An 18,639-nucleotide genomic window follows, 5' to 3' on the forward strand; every position below is an offset into this window, starting at 1 on the left:
AGGCACTAAGCAACTTAGTGAGACCCCGTCTCTAAATGAAAATTACAAAATAGGGCTAAGGATGTGGCTCAGTGGTCAAGTGCCCCTGAGTTCAATCCCTGGTACCAAAACAACAACAAAAAATAAAGAAAGCAGGAAAGCAAAAGAAATAATACAATTATTTCTATTTATAAATAAAACTAAAATTCTGGAGCTAAAAAAGTATAATAACTAAAAATGAAAAAATTCATTCCATTCTCCTGCTCGATAGAAGATCTGGGCAAGCAGAAGAAAGATCAGGGAATATGAAGATCAAACAACTAAAATTACAATATCTTAGCAGCAGCAGCGAGAAAAATGAAATTTGTGAACAGGCCTCAGGGACCTAAAGGGACACCACCAAGTGGACCAACTTACACAGCATAGGACCAGGAGGAGAAGACTGAGAAAATGGGACAGAGATAATTTTAAGAAATAACATCTGAAGAATCCCAGCCTTTGGGGCAGGAGACCCCTGTGTTTCTCCTTGATAGCAAAGCATAAACCTTCTTTTTCCTTTTTCTCAAAACCATGTCCTCACTACTGGATTGGCACTGAGGACAAGGACCAAGCTTTTAGCAATATTTTGTGACCCAGATGGGACCTGGGAGCAGTCCCAGCTTTCTTGGGCAGGCCTGGCTCTCTACGGAAGGAACCCCACTGCCATGCTGAGGAGCTTGCTGAGAGCCACCTGCAGGAGAGTCAGGAGATGGGTAAACCAGAGGAGCTGTTCCTGTGAGCACAGGGAGGGACCAAGGGACCACCCCAGCAGCTGCCGAAGCTCGTTTTGCTTTGCGGAACTCCTGCCTTCTCTCCCTGAACGGCACGGGTCACTCCATCATGGTCCACTTTGAGAAAAAGGAAACCGAACTCAGGAAAGTCACAATAACTTTGGCCACCTGGCAAGTCCTCCTGTGTGCACTCCAAGACCCCTGATTCCACACACCTGATTCCTCTTTGTGGGAACATCTGGTCTCTATTTCTGGGGACATCTGTGTGCCACTGGTGGTGTAGGAATCACGGTTAAGTGGAACTCAAGAACCCAAGGATGTGTACTCCCTTCTGATCTGTTCTAGGTTCTCACCTGTTTGTTGGCCTTGGCCCTGGACTTGGGAATTCCCTCTGGCTGTCTGTCCTGTTCGAATCTGCCCTTTTTAAGACATGGCCAGTACTGCACTGATCATATAGGTGGTCTCCTGGGAAAGACCTTGGCTGGTTAATTTAAAGGCTCATATTTGTCAGCCTTGGTTTTGGGGCTCTTCTCCGGTTGTCTTTCTTTTTTGTACAAATTTGAGTTGGTCTGTCAGAGATAAAGTGAGTTGAAGAAAGGACCATCTGTAAGTCAGTCTAAGATAATGTTTTACTATAATAATGTAGCTTTTAAGTAGATTTCTACATTATCATACAATCTTGCAGTTGGAGTTGGTCTGTGAAAGGTAAAGTATGTGGAAGAAATTTATACATGTGGTCTGTCTGTTTTAAAGGTTCCCATCTATCAGCCCTGGTTTCAGGGATCCTCTTGGTCTATTTTTTTGTTTGTGTGTTTGTTTGTTTTTTGTTTTTGTTTTTGTTTTTGTCTGTTACTGGCCCTTTAAGACAAGAGCCATGCCACACTGATCTTACCATTAGTCTCTGGAGCAGAGAGACCACCTACAGGGATAAACCTGTCTAAGAGAAAGAGGGTTTGCTATAATATAATCTGGGCTTTAAATGGTTTTTCTGGATTATTATACCATTTGTCTTTGAAGTTGGTCTGTCAGGGGTTCTGTGTGCACAGGCACTGATGCAGGAGCGTGATAAGAGGCTGAACTGTCAAGAAATAAGCTGAAGGTGTCAAAAGGCATGCCTCTGGTGGGCAAGGATAGCCCACAGAAGAAAGCATTAAAAAAAAGATTTCAGTCTTCTAAACCCAGGGCTGGCAGTCCTAGCACTGTCTCTCGGCCTGGCCCCAGGCAGCCACAGATTATCTCACTGTGGGTAAAAGACACCGGCCCTACACTGGGAAAAAAAAAATCCCAGAAAAGCTGCCTGGGCTATAGAAAAATGGCCAAAGAGAACCTAGCCTCTGCCCTGCCCCTGGGGCTGGAGGCTGCTAGCCACAAGTGCTGTGGCAGGAGGTTTCAGCACTGTCAGCTTATGACCTGGGGATAGGAATAGTCTCCCCTTTTAAGATCTGACAGGACACCCCATTTGGGCAGGGATATTCACACTGGGTCAAAGCAGTTCTTGCTGTAATAGTATCCCATCAAACTAATGGTCGAATAAATAACTGCACCCAGAAAAGAAAAAGGCAGAAACGAAGGCCCACCTGTGTTTTGTAGGCAGCCTCTCAAAGGGATCTCAAGGAGCTTAAAGAAAAAGATGGAAAGGGCCTCCTCCAGTGGGTACCAATATACCTAGTATAAGGAAGAGGCCCCAAAGGAGCCTCTGGGCACAACTGACAGTGGGGAACTCAAAGTTGGTGACATATGATAATAATAATGGACACAGGTCAGGCTCAAAAATATCCAGTGCTCTGACTCCTTGAATGGGAGAAAATGATTAAGGTATATATATATATATATATATATATATATATATATTTATTTATTTATTTATTTTGTATATGCTGGACTGTCCAACCCTCTCTTGAGATAAAACATCTTGTGTAAATTAAATGCACAGATAACATTCATAAGGTCTGTCTCAGTGTATGAATTTAAGAAAGGGTCCAAAACTAGAAAGGATAAGAGAAAGTTATATGTATGCAAATATATTTTAGAATGGAAAATTAAAAGGTAAAAGAGATGTTCTGGATGAGAAAGTATTTTGTCTGGTGAAGTGATATTCTTGTGCTAACGTCCAAGATGAAAGAGGACAAAACTAAGGATATTAAGAAGTTTTGAATGTTTAAGTAAGTTGCAGAAGGTTTGTGGAAGGTAAATCTCAAAAAGTTTGTTTGTGATTAAACTAGCTATAATCAGCACAAAGTTATTTAAACTTTAATATACTGATATGAAGCAAAATGAGCAAAAGACCTGAACAGATACCTCATCAAAAAAGATAAACAGATGAGTTATATGAAAAGATGCTCAACTTCACATCATTAGGAAACCGCAGATCGAGAAGCACCCATCAGAATGGCCAAAATCCAGAACAATGACAGAAGCAAAGCTGGCAAGGGACGTGGAACAAGAGGAACCTGCTGACAGAAACGCAAAACCAATGAGTCACTTTGGTGGTTTCTTATAAAACTAAATATGCCCTTGCCGCACAATCCAACAATCAGCCTCCTTGGCAATTACCCAAATGAGTTCAAAACTGGGCTGGGAATGTAGCCTAGCATAAAAGCTCAGGCTTAACATGCACAAGGCCCTGGATTCAATCTCCAGAACCACATGTGTACACATACATATGTGCAGAATGGAAATGTACATCTAAGAAAAACCTGCACGTGAAGGCTTGTGGTAGCTTTACTCAAGTCAAAACTTGGAAGGAAGCAAAATCAACACTGTGCTGTACATGAATGGATAAACTGTGGTACACCCAGATAATGAACTATCATGCAACATTAAAAGGGAGAAGCTATTAAGTCACAAAATGAATCAGAAAAACCTTAAAAACATTAATAAGTGAAAGAAGCCAATTTGAAAGGGCTGTATACTGGAGGATTCCGACCATATGACATTCTAGGAAAACTGCTGTGGCAAAAATAACAGATTAGGCTGGGTAAATAAGGGAGGGCAAGTTCTTCCAACACAAGGATTCAAATCCTAAAATCCCAGTTACTTGGGTGGTTGAGGCAGGAGAATTCCAAGTTCAAGGCCAGCCTCAGCAATTTAGTAAGACCCTGTCTCAAAACAAAAAGGGCTGGGGGAGGGGCTCAGTGGCAGAGCACCTCTGGGTTCAATCCCCAGTACAAAAATAAAAACAAATACTAAGAGGGAAATTGTGAAGAGGAAAGCAGTACCCCAGTCCCCACCCCACCATCCCCACCTAGCACACACCCATGAAGAGTCCCCATTCCCTGGATGTCACTGGGGTCCATCACCTTTAGAAAGCTGTGGAAGAGTCACAGCAAGATGCCACTGTCACGTACTGTGTACCCAGGGGCAGTGTTGAAGGTGGTGGAGACGACAGTGGATAGGACACCAACACCCCTCCCCTCAGAGCTCACGGTTTAGCAGATGATGATGTGGGTATGTAATGGCAGGGCACAAAGCCAGCCTCTAAAAATTAAAGACCCTGAAAGCTAAGAAGAAGGGTCATCTACACACCCTTACACAGGGGGAAGTCCACAAGGAGCCATGTTGAAGATATTTAGTATCAAAAGAGGAACTGAAAAAATAAAAATTTAAAAGAAAAACTGATTTGACAACAACCACTTGAGTTTTTCTTCTGGTCACGAAAGGACATGTCAGAGTAAAGGGCAGACAGGATGCTGTGGGCCGGGTAGCCCTGGCAAGGTTTATGAGACCTTCCCATCCTACCTGAGGCCACCTTGGGCTGGTTGCCAACAATTCCAATGGTCCTCCCATTCATTCTCGCAAAGCCAACAACGATGTTCTTGGCATAATTGGGCATGATCTCGAAAAATTCTCGCTCATCCACAATCTGTAGGAATAAATTTACTCCTGAGCTCAAAATGAAAGAAACAAGTACAAGACGCAGCTGCAAGGCAGAGCAAGACACTCCTGTTCCAGTCATAGAGCTGGACAGCTCCACTCCACCAGGACACAGCCCTTCCCCCGGGGATGGGGGACAGCAGCCTACCCCAGGGGAGGAGGGGAAACTCGCCCAAGCAGTGCGGCTGCTCCACAGGTTCTAAAATTGGACAATTTGAATCTGGAATTATTCATGACAATTTGTTTTTACCTTTGGGTTTTGAAATCATTCAAACTTACATAAAATTTTCAGAAACGGTACAGGAGCTGGCAGTAGCTCAGCAGCAGAGCACCCACCCAGCGTGCCAGTGACCCCAGCAGATCTCCAGCACCAAGCAACAAAAACCTGCTGCAAAAAACACTCACGAATCCTTCACCCAGATTCCTCATTTATTAGCATTTTACTAAAGCTCATCTGTTCTCTCCTCACCCTCCTCTTAGACATGATGCCTCTCTACCCTCACTGCCCATCTCCCAAAAATAGGGTCCTTCTCTTTACATAACTTCGGTGATAGCAAAACCAGGAAATTAACATCAATGCTATTTTCTATTACAGGACCTTATTCAAATTTTGCCAGATGTTCCAGTAACCTTCCTTGCCACAGTGAAATCTGACCCAGGGTCACTGGGCACTCTGGGTGGCCCTATCTCTGTCCTCCTCCAATTGTTTTTCTCCTAGGTCTTTCGTGATCCTGGTACCTTAAAGGTGCCAAAAGGCCAGTTATTTTGCAGAGTGGGCCTTCTATTTGGGTTGGATTGTTGTTTTTTCATGTTTGAATTCAGATACAACAGAGGTGACCTTCTCTCACAGCCAGCAGTAAATGATGTTAATCCGTCAGTTAATGGTGGTGATATCTGCAAGGTTTCTCACATCTGTAATGTTACTATTTTTTTAGTGTAATTAATATTTAGTGGAGAAATACTCTGAAACTGTGTAAAAATCCTGTCCTTTATCAAACTTCCATCAAAACTCCAGGTCTTCGCCCACTAGTTTAATACCAATTACTGACTCTTGCCTGATTCAGTAACTGCCATGACGGTTACCAAACAGTGATCTTTCTCCTTTCCAATTCTCCTTCTCCATTTATCAGTCAGCATGTGCTTTTTTTTTTTTTTTCAGCATGTGCTTTAAGAAAGATCTTTGCTTTTCTAATTTATTTATATCAAAATTCTTGTGGATTATCATCTTTTAAAAAATATTTATTCTGGTTGTTGATGGACCTTTATTTTATTTATTTATATGTGGTGCTGACTATCCAACCCAGTGCCTCACACATGCCAGGCAAGTGCTCTACACCTGAGCTACAGCCTCAGCCTGGATTATCATTTTGATCATTATTTTATGCCTCTCTACCCTGGTTCCCGCATCCTATCAATGTCCCCATTGTTATCTGAGCGCTACCTTACACTTGGGACTCATCTCATCTTTAGGTTCGATGAGTCTGGCTTTTTTCCTGCCCCAGGAACACAATCAGCCATTTCTCCAAAGGACTCAGGTTCTACTTGGAGGGATGTGTGTGTTGTTCCTAATGGTCTCACAGAGCCAGACTAGAAAACACACATGTGCTCTCACATGCACTTCTAAGTGTACACACATATGGAAAGCCATGAGTGCTAATATACAATTCTAGACCAATTCATCCGGAGTCCATCCTAGCTTCCCCCATTTTTGTACCCCGAACTTCATTTTCCAACAGCCGAAACCTGGCTCCCATTAGCTCAGAATGTACTTATTTATTCAATCCCCAAATACAGAGAAAATGTCTCAAAATTGCTAATCCATACGACTATAAAAAACAAACCTAAGACTACAACTCAACATTTATTTACAGCTATTTGTCTTCAAATGAATAGTCTCAAAATATGTGATCAAAAACTATTCATCTGAATGAAACTCACACATTTTCCTACTTCATCTGAAAGTTTGTCATTTGGTCTTGAGTTTTTTTGATACTATGGTTTGAACCCAGAGGTGCTTAACCTCTGAGCCACATCCCCACCTCATTTTTATATCTAACTTAGAGACAGGGTCTCATCTAGTTGCTTAGGGCCTCACTAAGTTGCTGAAGCTGGCTTTGAACTTGCGATCCTCCTGCCTCAGCCTCCCAAGCTGCTGGGATTACAAGCATGCACCACCACGCCCAGCTTGATTTTATTTTTTAAAACATTAATATTTTAACATTGTCATTTCCCATACACCCACCCAATTCCCACCCACCCTCTGATATTACTCTTAATAGTTTCCGATTTGTGTTTTCACATTTGTATTTTTTATTTCCTCTACTTTCATGGAAATAACACAGCACTGATAATCCTTTACACAACTGGGTTTTTTCACTTAATATATCTTGGAATCACTTCTTATCAGCTGACAGATACCCTCCTCATTCTTTTTCATGTCTGTATAGTATGATGTACCAAAATTTATTCAATCTCCTGTGTGTGGTGTACATTATTCTGAAAATTACATTTACTTTTTTAGCATATCTTGCAATTATAAATGGCAATGTAACGGTAGTAGATTCAAACATCCATAATATCCTATGGTGAGAAGTACTTCTACAGGATAAATTCCTAGAAATGGGTAGGCTGGGTCAAGGCTTATTTATTTAGGCCTGGATAATGCTGGATTCCCTTACCAGCCATGTATGAGTCCCTGCTTCCCACAGACTTCACAACAGAAATGTTTTCAAACTGGTTTTTTTTTTTTTTTTTGGTCAATCTCCCTAGGAGAAACAACTCAATGTACTTTTATTTGTATTTCTAGCATTATTAGTGAAGTTCAGCATCTTCCTACACATTTAAGGTCCATTTTATATCTTTTTTGTGAGTTACCTATTCATGTCTTTTGCCCACTTTTCTATCAGTTTTGGACTTTACTCCCTCAAATGATCTACCAAAGTTCTTTATCTACCAAAGATTAATATTTTATGATGTATGTTGCAAATATTTTCTCCCAGTTTATTGATTGTCTTTCAGCTTTGCTTACAATCTTTTGCTCTAAAGAACAGGATTTTTTTTTTTTTTTTCTTTTTTTTTTTTTTTTTTTTTTTTTTTGGTGGAGGGGGTATCAGCATTGAACACAGGATGACTAACCACTGAGCCACATCCCCAGCCCTTTTTATTTTGAGACAGGGTCTCGCTAAGTTGCTTAAGGCCTCGCTAAGTTGCTGAGGCTGGCTTTGAATTTGAAATCCTCCTGTCTCAGCCTCCCAAGTCTCTGGGATTACAGGCATGCATCACCATAACCAACTTAACTTAATTTCTGCATAGTCAGCTTTACCAATCTTTCACTCAAACCAGATTTGAGCTCCAGTTCAAAAGCATATCTTTATCTTCTCCAAAGGTTATAGAGGAATTCAACTACTCTTTTCTTTAGTGCTTCTATGGATTCACAGTTTTTATGTAGTTCTCCAACCCATTCAAAGTTCCCTCACCCCCAAGTCCTTTTCATTTCTTATTTTGAAATAGGGTCATGCTCAGTTGCTGAGGCTGGCCCAAACTTGCAATCCTCCTGTCTCAGCCTCTGGAGTCACGGGGATTACAGGCGTGCACCACAGCACCTGGCAGTTTATTTCTGTATGTAATGTATGTAAGGATCTAATTTTATATTTTCCTAAATAGTTACCCAGCTGTCCTAGTATCATTTCTTAAAAAAGTCAATCTCTGCCCCTGGGATTTGAGATTTAATACATCATCTACTAAAACTCTCCTGAGTCTATTTCCAGTTCTTCTGCTCTCTTCCACTGCTGTTTATGTGCTAGGACCACACTGTCTTAACTATTGAATGCTTAAAACAATATAAAACAGAAATTCCCCACCTGTAACTTTATAGTATATGCTTAATGATTATTATACTTTCATTTTTCCATATAAATTTATGTACAAACTTGTCTAATTCTATTAAAAAAATTCCTAGGATTGTTTTAAATTTATAAACAAACTGAAGAAGAATTGACATTTTATACAATAATCAACCCACAAGGGATCTCTCCCCAATTATTCGAGCCTACTTTTGCATTTTTCAGAAGTGTTTTTTAAAAATTTGCCCCATATATCTTTTGTACATTTCCTGTTGTAACTATTACTAAATATTTCATCTTCTCTGCTGCTATGCAAAAGAAACTACGAGTGGTTACAAGTTTGCATTTCTGAAGACTTCATTTCTGTATGTAAATTTTATAGCCTGCTCCAATTATTGTTTCTTAGTATAATCACAAATTCTCTAGAGTTTTCTAGCATAATATTTAATCTACAAACACAGCTTAACTCCCTTTCTAAGGCTTTGCTTCTCATTCTCCTCATCTTGCTACATTAATATTTCTTTTTTTTTTTTTGAGAAAGGCATATTTTATTTTATTTTATTTTTAATTTTTTTATTGTTGGTTGTTCAAAACATTACATAGTTCTTGATATATCATATTTCACACTTTGATTCAAGTGGGTTATGAACATTAATATTTCTAGTCCAACATTAAATAACAGACTCCTCAATGGGCACTCTTGTCATGCTCCTGTTCTCAGTAAAAACTAGTCTTGCCTTATTAATATGCTTGCTTTTGGAAAAGTGTATGCCAAATTTTTTCATATTAAGAAAGCATTCAAGGGCTAGGGATGTGGCTCAGTGGTAGAGCACTGGCCTAACACTCATGAGGCCCTGGGTTCAATCTGCCACAAAAAGAAAGAAAATATTCAAGCCCCACTGTAATCCCAGCAACTTGGGAGGCTGAGGCAGGAGTATAGCAAATTCAAGGCCAGCCTGGGCAACTTAGTGAGACTTTGCCTCAAAAATAAAATAAAAGAATTGGGAATGTAGCTCAGTAGTAAAGCACTCCTGGGTTCAATCCAAAAATACCACAAAAATATTCAAGCCAGGCACTGTAGCACACCTGGAATCCCAGCTACTCAAGATGCTGAGGTCAGTCTCAGCAACTTCAAGGCCAGTCTCAGCAACTTAGTGAGACCCTGTCTTAAAAAAAAAAAAAAAAAAAGTTGGAATATAGGTCAGTGGTAGAATGTCCCTGAGTTTGATCCCCAGTACTGCATAAATATAAATAAAAAAGAAAGCAAGCAAGAATTCATCAATTCTTATTTTCTTATTTTTATCTGGAATGGGTATTCACTGGAAGGGTTGGGGTTTATGCCGGGAATTGAACACAGGACCTCAAGCATGTTAGGTAAGTACTCTACTACTGAGTTACACCCCCAGTTCCTTTTAATTTTTTTATTTTGAGACAGGATCTGGCTAAGTTGCTGAGGCAGGTCTCAAACTTACAATCCTCCTGACTTGGCCTCCTGAGTAAGTGGGACCACAGGCATGAAATACTGTGCCCAACTTGAACTTTTTTTTTTTTAATTTTTCTTCTTTTTTGTAATCGTAAATGGACAGCATGCCTTTATTTTGTTTATCTATTTTTATGTGGTGCTGAGGATGGAACCGTGCCTCACACATGCTAAGCAAGCGCTCTACCACTGAGCTACAGCCCCAGCCCTGAACTTTCTTAAAGACTTTTTCAGCATCTAGAGAAACTTGATCCTTCTAATACCTATTAATACAATATATTGTTGGACTTTCTAGAATCAACTTTGCATTCCTACAGTAAATCTCGCTTAGCCCTGGGTATAATTTTACATGGTGCTGGAGTTTGTTAGCTAATATTTTATTTGGTATTATATCAATACTAAAAGGGAATATTGTGAAACCTTAAGTGCTCTTTATCAGAATCTAGTATGATGTCATGCTTGTTTCATTAAAAAAACGTGGAAACTGTTTTTGTGATTTGGTGGGAGGGGTGTTTGTTTTCCTTTTGTTCAGCTGGTTACACTGGAGACTGAACCAGGGCCATTTTATCACCAAGCTACATCCCCAACCCCTTCTAATTTTTGAGACTGGGTCTAAGTTGCTAAGTTGCCATCCTCCTGCCTCAGGCTCCCAAGTTGCTGTGATGACAGGATAATGTGGTTCTCTAACTTTCTCTTCTCTCCAAGAATTACGTAACGTTGCCTCAGTAGAGTTCACGAAGGTCTCAGAAAGTGGGTCTTTCACTGGTCTGTTATTCCACACCTGTGATCCTAGCTACTCAGGAGACTAAGGCAGAGGACTGCAAGCTCAAGGCCAGCCTGGGTAACTTGGTCAGTCAGATCCTGTCTCAAAATAAAAAGGGGTGGGGATGTACCTCCATGGTAGAAATGGCTGGGTTCAACCCCAGGACTGAAAGAAGGTCTCACAGGAAAGTGGGCCCAGGACTTTTTCGTGAATTCCTTCCTTCCATGGAGTTTAGTCCTCTTACACTTTCTGCCTGTGATGGGCCAATGACTGTTACACTCTACTTTCCAAACAGATGCTCAACTCATCTAGTCTTATGATTTTTAAATTTCTTGGGGGGTTTTTTGTTGAATTTTTTTTGTTTTTTCCTCCCACTACAGTGGCTTGAACCCAAGGGCACTTAACCACTGAGTCACATCCTCAGCCCATTTTTTATGTTTTGTTTAAAGACAGGGTCTCTAAGTTGTTCAGGACTTTACTAAAAAGGCTGAGGCTGGCTTTGAACTTGCAATCCTCCTGCCTCAGTCTCCCAGGCTGTTGGGATTACAGATATGGCCCAGCCCCTAAATTTCTTCTTTTTCAATTGCTATTCTTCATGTTCCCTTCATGCTCTATTTATATTCATACCTTAAAGTTACTATTCTCTAGTAATTACAGCTACTATTTCCTACATCAGCTTTTCTTTTAGCTGTCACAAATTCCTAGTTGTAAGCAATGTTGTGATATTTTTTCTCTCTGGAATTTAACATTTTCTTTCTGATCAGCTTTTGTGAATGCTTCCTGTGTACTTGAGAATAAGATTTATAAAGTCTGAACTAGATCTGTAAGATCTACCAACTGATGAACGGTATTTAGGTCTCCTGTGTCCTCTTTTTGTCCATCTGACCTGCGTCTGGCCATAGCTGCTGAGCCCTGCGAGATCCCCAAAGCAAGGGCCAGGAGGAGGAACATGTAGCCAGCAGAGCCAGGCCCTGGGATGGGCTGAGCCTGCAGAGATACCCATGTGCCTTTGTTAGCAAGGACTGCTAAGGGCCATGCACGTGAGGAAGATGATGGTCATCACAAGTGCCCCCAATGTGCCTGACGCTGTCCCTTTTCCTCAATGACCCAATAATCTATACACCAAGAAAAAGGTACCAATGGTACCATTCACCACAGACTTCCACATGCATGTCCTGATCTTATCACAGGACACCCCATAGACTCCCCTTTCTCTAAAAAGACAAGGCAGCCTAAGCATAAGGTCCCTAACAAAGGTCCATGACAAGGCCATCCCCACCCCACTCCAGCCAGCTGGCCCAGCTGGCTCCTCCACCTCCAGCCCCCAAGTCCATCTGCACCATCAGGACGTCTACTGCCACCAGCTCTTCCCAGAACACACCATCAGTGGCCTCTCAGTGCCCACCCTGTGCGGCTGACACCAAGGCCAGCTCCAACACTTCCCCACTCGGCACACCGACCACGGATATGGCTGGGCGAGGGCAGGAAGCCAGGAGGCACAGCACTCACCGAGTGGATGATGTCCAGCATGTCGTAGGCTTTGGTCGATTCCAAAGGGACAATGGTGTCGAGCTCAGGAACCAGGCGGTCACTAGGAAAGAGGCACGCACACTCAAGAGAGCCAGTGACCTTCCGAAGGTGGGAGGTGGGGAAGGAAACAGGAGAGGCTCAGCATGGGGACTAGGCTGGTTCTGTCCCTGCTGGGCTTGGTGAGTCCAACACCAACCCTGGAGATTGTCCTGTTTCCTTTTCAGAAAAACAAATGACCTTATTCCCCCTGAAGGTGATTCATTTAAACTTCTGTGTACCTCCTATAGTCTAAACACTGTGAGGCACTAAAGCTCACCGGAGGGACAGACAGGGAGAGCCCAATCAGCCATCCTGAAAGATTAAAAGCAAGAGGCAAAGTCAGAGTTCTGCAGAAACCACCAAGGGTTCCCATTCCCCGTGGAAAGGCTGACCTGCTGGAGTACCTTTAAGAAGCAAAGCCGCTGGGCTGGGCTGTGGCTCAGTGGTAGAGACTTGCCTAGCATGTGTGAGGCACTGGGTTAGATTCTCAGCACCACATATAAATAAATAAAATAAAGGTCCATCAACAACTAAAAAAATACAGGGAAAAAAAAGACAAAAGAAGCAAAGCTACACCATACTGGGCACGGTGGCGCACACCTGCGATTCCAGCTACTCAGGAGACTAAGGCAGAAGGAATGCAAGCTCAAGGCCAGCCTGGGCAACTTGGTCAGACCCTGTCTCAAAATAAAAAGGGGTGAGAATGTATCTCAGGGGTAGAACATGCCTGAGTTCAACCCCAGGACTGAAAGAAAGAAAAAAAAGCAGCCCCATAGACTGAGACACGACTATGACTCCTGCCTGCATCAGGTGGCCCGGGAGGGAGGCCAAGCCAGAGCCCACTCCCACCACCCAGAGGACTCAGCAGTTTAGATCCCCCAACCTCCTCTCTCCATCACTCTCAGCCCTTCCTGTTCTGTGCGGACAGCCAGAGGCTACAGTGACCCCAAGATGTGGCCTGACCTGCTCCAACAAGCCCAGCTCCCAGAGCTCTTCTCTGTACTAGGCGTGGCCCCGATGAGAAGTCCTCCTTCACTTTCCCCTACACACACAACCACCATGGACCAATGCAGACCATGAGGCCAGAACACCTTCAAACGACCCCCAAACCCTTCAAGAAGGCCAACCGCACACGCATTCACAAAGAGGGCTGAGCAACCCTCCCCTCTAGGACTACACACACTGGCCTCAGTGGGGCCTTTGTTGACATGATTTCAGGTCACCCCTGGCCTGTTCCTGGCCCCATAGATGGGAGCTTTGGTCCACGCCATAGGGTAATGTCTAAAAATGGCTCCTTGCCAAACAACTCCAAACCCTGACCACTGAAGTCCAGGCCATGTGAGCACAGGCAGTTCTAATCCGGAGAGGAAACGGGAACAGAGGGGAGCAGCAGTCTCTGTGGTGCCCACATCAGGCAGTGACCCAAAAAGCAAGAGGGAAAGGAGGTCTTTGCTAGGTCGCCAGGAGCAGGCCTGCTCCAGGATTCTCCCAGCCTCTGGCAAGAACAGTGTGCACGGGCGAGTGTCCTGAGGGGCAAGCTGTCTGCATCCCTCTGCATTGATTTATTTCATGTCAAGACAAAAAAAAAAAAAAAATCTTTCATTTCCAAGTTTGGACAACTCAAATCTCTCTTAGGAAGCAAAATGTGTGGTCCCCCAGCCCTATAAGGTATCCAGCAGAAACTACCACGATGAAGGATGTGCATAAAATCATCTTTCTTTGCTCTTGCACCCAGACATGCTACCACCGTCCCCATATCTAGAAGCCACACTGACCCTACTCCACAACTGTTAGGGTCTGTAAACAAGTCAAGATGGCGCCTGGCATTCTGCCAGAGGGAGTGGTTTGTGAAATAATGCCAGCGAGCCATTAAGTATGGAGATTCCTTATTGGTTGACTGCTGTATCTAGTTTATGTTAATTGAGATAAGCTGTGTGGAATGTATATATACCCCTCCTGTCCTACAATAAACGGCTCCCACTCCTGCTGTATCAATGTACACAAGTTGCTCGTCACCCCCCGGTTATTTTGCCCAGCCAGCCGGGCTGCGGCACACAACTGCTCCAAAATGCCCAACGATCCTGGAGGTCCAGTCAGGGCAGATGGGGAAGCCATTCTGAAAAATGAGAGGCGGGACAGCCTGTCACCCACCTGGGGTCGTGGCACTCGCGGATGGGAGCCTGGTCCTGGCTGCTGAGGGGCAGGTAGTTGAAGAACTCCCGTAGATTGCACAGGGCATCGATGTCATTCTCAAAAGCTCTGTGAGCCACGCCTGAGAAAACAGGGAGGATTAATGGGCCAGGGCACCGGTTGGCACTAGGACGCTGCTTCCTGCCCATGCGCCCTCTCTGGGGCTCTCGCCGCAGACCACGATGACAGCTCTGTCCTCAAATCCTCTGCTAAGGATGGACACTGCACACCTCCGACCTTTGGACTGAGCTGCAACCCACACAGGCGGTTCTGTGCTCTACCCTCACACTCGGCAGGGTCACACTCGGCAGGGTCACACTCTGCAGGGTCATACCTTCCTTATTCAGGTCTGTGCTCACGTCCCCTCCTCTCCTGTCCTCCCACCCTCCACTTCCACCCCTGTGCTCTTCACAACTTCCCTGTCACACCTGCTGCCCTGTTCACTGCAGGATGCTCCCTTAGAGGGCGTCCCACCACTGCCATCCCCTGGCAAGGCCACTGCCTGGCCCATGACGTGCTCAACAATGGTGAGGGGAAAGGAGGGACTACCTGACCCTAGCCAGGGATCAAGCCATTGCTCCTGAAGAGCGTTCTGAAATAAAGACCAGCAAACAAGGCGGTGAATGCAGTGCAGCAAGTGACCGAGGACTCTCAGGTCAGCCTCACCAGACTCCCTGCTTCCACCACTGCCCCTATGGTCTCTTGTCTACACAGCAGCCAGGGGGAGCTTTTAAGTCAAATCATGTCACGTCTCTACTCCTGGCTGTCCATGGAATAGTCACTCTCCTACCCCAGGGCCTTTGATTGACTCTTCCCGCTGCCTGCAATGCTCCTCCCTACCACCCAAAAAGAACTTCCAACTGTTTAATCCTTGCCCTCACAGTGAGGCCTACCCTACCCACCCCATTTGAAACTTCAGTCACCCCAATCCCATTTGCCCTGTTCTACTTTTCCACATTATATATTACCTTCTGACATGCTATCAGTTGTACTTATTGATAATATTTGTTATTATCTATCTTCTTGACTAGAACACAGGCCCCACATGGGCAGAACTTGTTGCTGTTCTGACCACAGATGCGTTCCCAGCCCCTAGGACAATGCTTCCTACCCAATGAGTAAAAAGCATTTTCTATGTAATAAAATTATTTCAATCAAGAAGTATTTATAAATTAGTACAACCACTTTGGAGGACGGTCTGGCAGTTCCTCCAAAAAGTTAAATATGGTGTTATCATTTCACCCAGAAATCCTATTTATAGATATGTAGCAAAGAGAAATGAAAACATACATTCACATAAAAATATTTATAGTAGTATACTTAAGAGAGCAGAAAAAAGTAGAAATGACCCAAACATCCATTAACTGATCAACAGACAATAAAATACAGTAGGGCTAGAGTAGGAAGGAGAAAAGAAACAGTGGTAGAACACTTGCCTAGCACATGTGAGACCCCAAGTTCTATTCCCAGCACTGCAAAAATATTCATTAGAATATTATTCAGTCATACAAAGGAATGAAATATTCATTCATGATACAAAATGATAAACCTTAAACAACTGATGCTAAGCAAGACACAAGTCACACAAGAGCACATGTTGTAGGGTTCTGTTTATATAACATATCCCAATAGACAAACACACAGAAATAGTAAGTGGGCTGAGGGTTGCTTTGCCTAGGGCAGGGAATGTGGGGTGCAAGGGGGTAGGAGTGTTATTGGGTACAGCGGGTAATGGGGTGCTGGGGATGATGAAAATGTTCCAAATTGTGGGAATGATTATACAATTCTGAATGTATTTAGAAACACACACACACAAACATACACACAACTGCACGCTGTAAATAACTATTGAAAGTGTATGATCCAATATCAAAAAGGAAGGAAAGAGAGCAAGATGGGAGTCTGATACACAGAGCATCTTTGGGCCTTGCTTAGGGGATACAGGATCAGGCGTGAGATGCAGACCTTCAAAGGGTCTCAGGCCCTGAAAGACCACCGCATACTATCTTGAAAAAACAAAAAACTCGGGGCTGGGGTTGTGGCTCAGTGGTAGAGCACTTGCCTCGAATGTGTGAGGCACTGGGTTTGATTCTCAGCATCACATATAAATAAAAAATAAAGGTCCATCAACAACCAAAATTAATAAAATAAATAAATTTTTTTAAAAATCATGTTACAAAGGAAATCCAATGTCATGGGCAGAGCTTCATTCCTTTAAGCTATCAAGTGAAAAAACAGGCATCAGAAGAACGTGTGTTTGGATGCAAATAGTGTATTCACACTCACCAGCCCAAAAGACGGCAGAGGTATCACAGAAAACTCAGTGGTGATTATCTGTGGTCGATGGAATTTCTATTTTTACTACTGTGTATTTTACCATAAATGCTAAATACCATTGATATTAAGAATAAACAGCATATGTTATCAAATCAAAGACATCACCAAGACTCAACATATTTTATACCCCAGTGAGAAAGAAACCACTGCCAATTATGCCCCGAGATAATGCATCTTCACTAATATCAGAATCATGCCCTGCTCTCCATATAAAGTTTTTGTGTCTTTTATAGGAACAAAAATGTTTTGTTTCAACGCCAAAGCACAAACTTTTACACATTTTAACTGTGGCATGAGTGGTAAGTAACCCCAGAGAGGAACTGACCAATCTCATGAACACACGGTCATGACCGTCATGTTAAGACCCTACCTGGCCAGTGGGAGTCGGTAAAACACTACCTATTCTTAAGACATTCTCCAACTTTGGAGTCACAGACCTTTTTGTTAAAAGTTCAACTGCACATATATACATCATACCTACTTATGACCACCATTCCAAGGATTCGTTTTAAAATTAAAGAAAAAAAATTAAAGAATATTAAAGTAGGGGCTTGGGTGTGGATCTGTGGTACAGCACTTGCCCAGCATGTGTGAGGCCCTGGCTTCCATCCCCAGCACCACACCAAAAATAATTATATAAAAGCATTAATAACACCCTAGTATTCATTCCATGTCTGCAGGCAATACACTGTACTACAGTCTCCCCAAGTAAGTCCAGCCAACTAAATGACATTTTTAGAAATCTGTCACCATTCCCTTTGGCGGTGCCCCTTCCTGGCTGCTTGCTTGTATAGTAAGCTCATCCTCAGGCCTCTCACCTGACATGGTGGTGTGGGTCTTGGCGCCACCAAGCTCCTCCTGGGTGACATCTTCATTGGTGACAGACTTCACGACTTCAGGGCCAGTGATAAATAGGTAGGAGGTGTCCTGAAATCAGATTTCCAGAACTATCAATCTCAAATCACCAGAGCAGTTCAGATCCTGAAGCTCACTCCACCAGGAAGATAAATTTAGGGAAAGTAGAGGCTTGACAGCAGAACAAGACTGGGAGCAGACACCCATCTAGACGAAGACCTGAGTTTTCCAGGCCTCCTTGTCTGATTTTTTTTTTTTTAATCTTTGTTGCATGGTTCTATCTCCTCAAATTAACTCACAGTGTGATGAATATCTCAGGGTCCTTCATTCATAGAACTCAGTAACAGCTGACCTTTACTCAGAGTTTGCTGAGAACCAAATGCTTTTCTAAGCACTTCACAGGACTATGTCAGTAAAATCTATCTACCATATCACCCCCATGTACATTTGGGAAAACTGAGGCCCCTAAGATGGTATGCAACCAATCACTGTAAGTGAAGACACTTAAAGACACTGATAATCAATACATGGGCACTCAGAGGGTGACAGGCTTTTTTTTTTTTTTTTTAATTTAAAAATCAACTTAGTTGAAAACTAAGAAAATTATATGTATTTGGAACTATTAAGATTGAAAACTGGTAAAACAGATTAAAACAGTCTCGAAAATCTGCTCTGTCATCTTACAAAATGACAGCTATATTTATATTTATAAAAGTAGGAAGAATTGGAAGTTATATCACTTGTTAGGAAATATGATTGGTGCTGACAAAAGTTAGCCTTCTTTTTTTTTTTTTAATTTTTTATTGTGGGTTGTTCAAAACATTACAAATTTCTTGACATATCATATTCCACACTTTGATTCAAGTGGGTTATGAACTCCCACCTTCACCCCATACACAGACTGCAGAATCACATCAGTTACACATCCATTGATTTACATATTGCCATACTAGTGTCTGTTGTGCTCCGCTGCCTTTCCCA

General features: G+C 42.8%; 1 protein-coding gene across 1 annotated transcript in view; it reads right to left on the bottom strand.

Annotated features, from left to right (window-relative positions):
• Nucleotides 1-18,639, bottom strand: part of Pccb (propionyl-CoA carboxylase subunit beta) — a 65,753-nt gene that overhangs the window by 4,303 nt on the left and 42,811 nt on the right. Inside the window, exons 7-10 of the mRNA XM_015487018.2 lie at nucleotides 17,622-17,730; nucleotides 14,428-14,548; nucleotides 12,217-12,298; nucleotides 4,488-4,611 (exon numbers count right to left, since the gene is read on the bottom strand). Coding sequence (XP_015342504.1) covers nucleotides 4,488-4,611; nucleotides 12,217-12,298; nucleotides 14,428-14,548; nucleotides 17,622-17,730 — 436 coding nt within the window. The remainder of the gene's footprint in view (nucleotides 1-4,487; nucleotides 4,612-12,216; nucleotides 12,299-14,427; nucleotides 14,549-17,621; nucleotides 17,731-18,639) is intronic.

Source organism: Marmota marmota, unplaced genomic scaffold, assembly GCF_001458135.2.
Source record: "Marmota marmota marmota unplaced genomic scaffold, marMar, whole genome shotgun sequence".
Lineage (NCBI taxonomy): Eukaryota > Metazoa > Chordata > Mammalia > Rodentia > Sciuridae > Marmota > Marmota marmota.